This window comes from Crocuta crocuta, unplaced genomic scaffold (genome assembly GCF_008692635.1).
Source record: "Crocuta crocuta isolate KB4526 unplaced genomic scaffold, BGI_CrCroc_1.0 scaffold443, whole genome shotgun sequence".
Taxonomy (NCBI): Eukaryota; Metazoa; Chordata; class Mammalia; order Carnivora; family Hyaenidae; genus Crocuta; species Crocuta crocuta.
The window spans coordinates 1543963-1546090 of record NW_027529446.1 but is presented as its reverse complement, the minus strand read 5'-3'; the positions used below and the strand labels follow the sequence as shown (position 1 = coordinate 1546090).

General features: G+C 59.3%; 1 protein-coding gene across 1 annotated transcript in view; it reads right to left on the bottom strand.

The window, feature by feature from the left end:
• TMPRSS9 (transmembrane serine protease 9) overlaps positions 1–2128 on the bottom strand; it is a 27864-nt gene that overhangs the window by 3511 nt on the left and 22225 nt on the right. The window contains exon 14 of the mRNA XM_077760681.1: positions 1628–1988. Coding sequence (XP_077616807.1) covers positions 1628–1988 — 361 coding nt within the window. The remainder of the gene's footprint in view (positions 1–1627; positions 1989–2128) is intronic.

Below are 2128 nucleotides of genomic sequence, written 5' to 3'. Positions count from 1 at the left end.
ATGAGGGAGGGAAGCAGGGAACCCCACCCCCCCCAGTTTCTGTAGCAGGGGGTCCATGAGGATGCTGGAGATGGGGACTTGGAACAGCTGGGGATTCTGGGAAACTCCCCAGGAAGGAAAGTGGGTGCAGCCAGCAGAGACCGGCAGCCCCTCATGCCGCACCCCTGGNTGGGGGGAGGGTCGGGGAGACAGGGGCCCACCCCTCGCCCACAGAAGCCAGGCCTTGTCCTGTCCTCAGCTGCCCACGACACTGCAGTACGAAGCGGGCCGTGCCTGACGGGGTTTGGCTTTGGACCTGCCCGCACGTGTTCGTCCACTTCTGAACTTCTGATCGCTGTTTAATGAAAATTAACACTTCAGACACCCGTGAAGGAGCTCAAAGGCACATTCGCCGTCGGTATCTCTCTGGGCCGGTTCTGCCAAGATGGGCTGCGCTTTAGCCGGGGGCCCCGGGCAGGGCCTGTGGGGTCACTGGGGCCTGCACTGCCCCCTTTCCTCTCCTGCCTGCCAGGGACTGTGTCTGTGTTTCGCCAACGGCTGGTTCCCTGCCGCACGGCAGGCCTAGCCCAGCGCGGCCCAGAGAAGCGTTCCGTGCACACTGGGCGCATGGACACTGACGCAGACCCTCCGGCCTGACTGCCCACCTGCCCTGCTGCCCCAGAGAAGATTCTGTTTCATAACAGGAGCAGACAGGGTGTCTGGGTGGCCCAGTCATTGGGCGTCTGCCTCTTGATTTCAGCTCAGGTCACAGTCTCAGGGTCGTGGGATCAAGCCCCATGTCGGGCTCTGAGCTCAGTATACAACCTGCTTGGGATTCCTTCTCTCTCCCTCTCTTTCTGCCCCTCCCCCACTCATGCACGCTCTCTCAAAATAAATAAATAAGCATAAAAAAATAAAGGAACGCCTGGGTTGCTCAGTCGGTTGAGCATCCGACTTCAGCTCAGGTCATAATCTCACAGTTCATGAGCTGAAGCCCCACATCAGGCTCTGTGCTGACAGCTCAGAGCCTGGAACTTGCTTCAGATTCTGTGTCTCTCTGCCCCTCCCTGGCTCATGCTCTGTCTCAAAAATAAATAAACATTAAAAAATGTTTTTAATAAAAACAGGGGCACCTGGGTGGCTCTGTAGGTTAAGCATCTGGCTTCAGCTTGGGTCACGGTCTTGTGGTTGGGGAGTTCAAGGCCAGAATCAAGCTTTGCACTAACAGTGCAAAGCCTGTTTGGGATTCTCTCTTCCTCTCTCTCTCTGCCCCTCCCCGACTGACTTGTGCTCTCTCTCTCTCAAAGCGAATAAACAAACTTAAAACAACTGAAAATAAATAAGTAACAAAACAGGGGCAGACAGGGGCTTGGGGTTAAGCCACTAGACAACGTACGTCTGACCAACCAGTGCTAGTGCCCCTGCTCTCAGGACCGGGGGGCTGATCTAGTGCGACAGGTACCCTTATAGGCGAGGACAGGGCAGACAAGCACAGAGGGACGACCTTGTGAGGACACGGGCACGGCAGAGGACAGCGTCTACGCAGACTTCTGACCTCCAGCCTGGGCGAGAACGAGGGTCTGTTGTTGAACCCCCGCCCTGCCCCCCCCAGCGTGGTACCTGTGACAACAGGTCCCTGCCCCAGTACCTGGTGGCTGGAAGCCCAAGCTGGTCCCTGGGGCATCTGGAAGGGTCGTCTGTCCCCCGGCAGTGGCGCGTATGGTGGCCGCAGTCGTGCCGGCGGGCTGGCTGGTTGCCCTGCTGGTGGCCAGGGCCCCTGGGACTGTGAAGCCAGCTGCCGTCCCAGAGGACTGCCTGGTGGCGGGGGTCCTCGTGGTGGGGAGGGGGCCGGAGGACATGGTGTCCAGGATCCAGCCCTTCAGCCTGGTGATTCGAGTGTACACACCAGGTCTCCGGGCCTGAGCGCAGCCGACCCCCCAGCTCACAATCCCCGCCAGGTAAAACACACCGGGGGCCTCCTCGCAGGCCAGGGGTCCCCCAGAGTCGCCCTGAAAGTGAAGGAAGGAGAAGGTGAGCTACATCTGTCGTGGCCATCATTTCACCCCGTGTAGAAGCCACGCCACACTGTCTTCCCCCAGCACGCACGGTGATGCAGGTCACTTATTCCTCAGAGGTGTGGGGGGGGGGG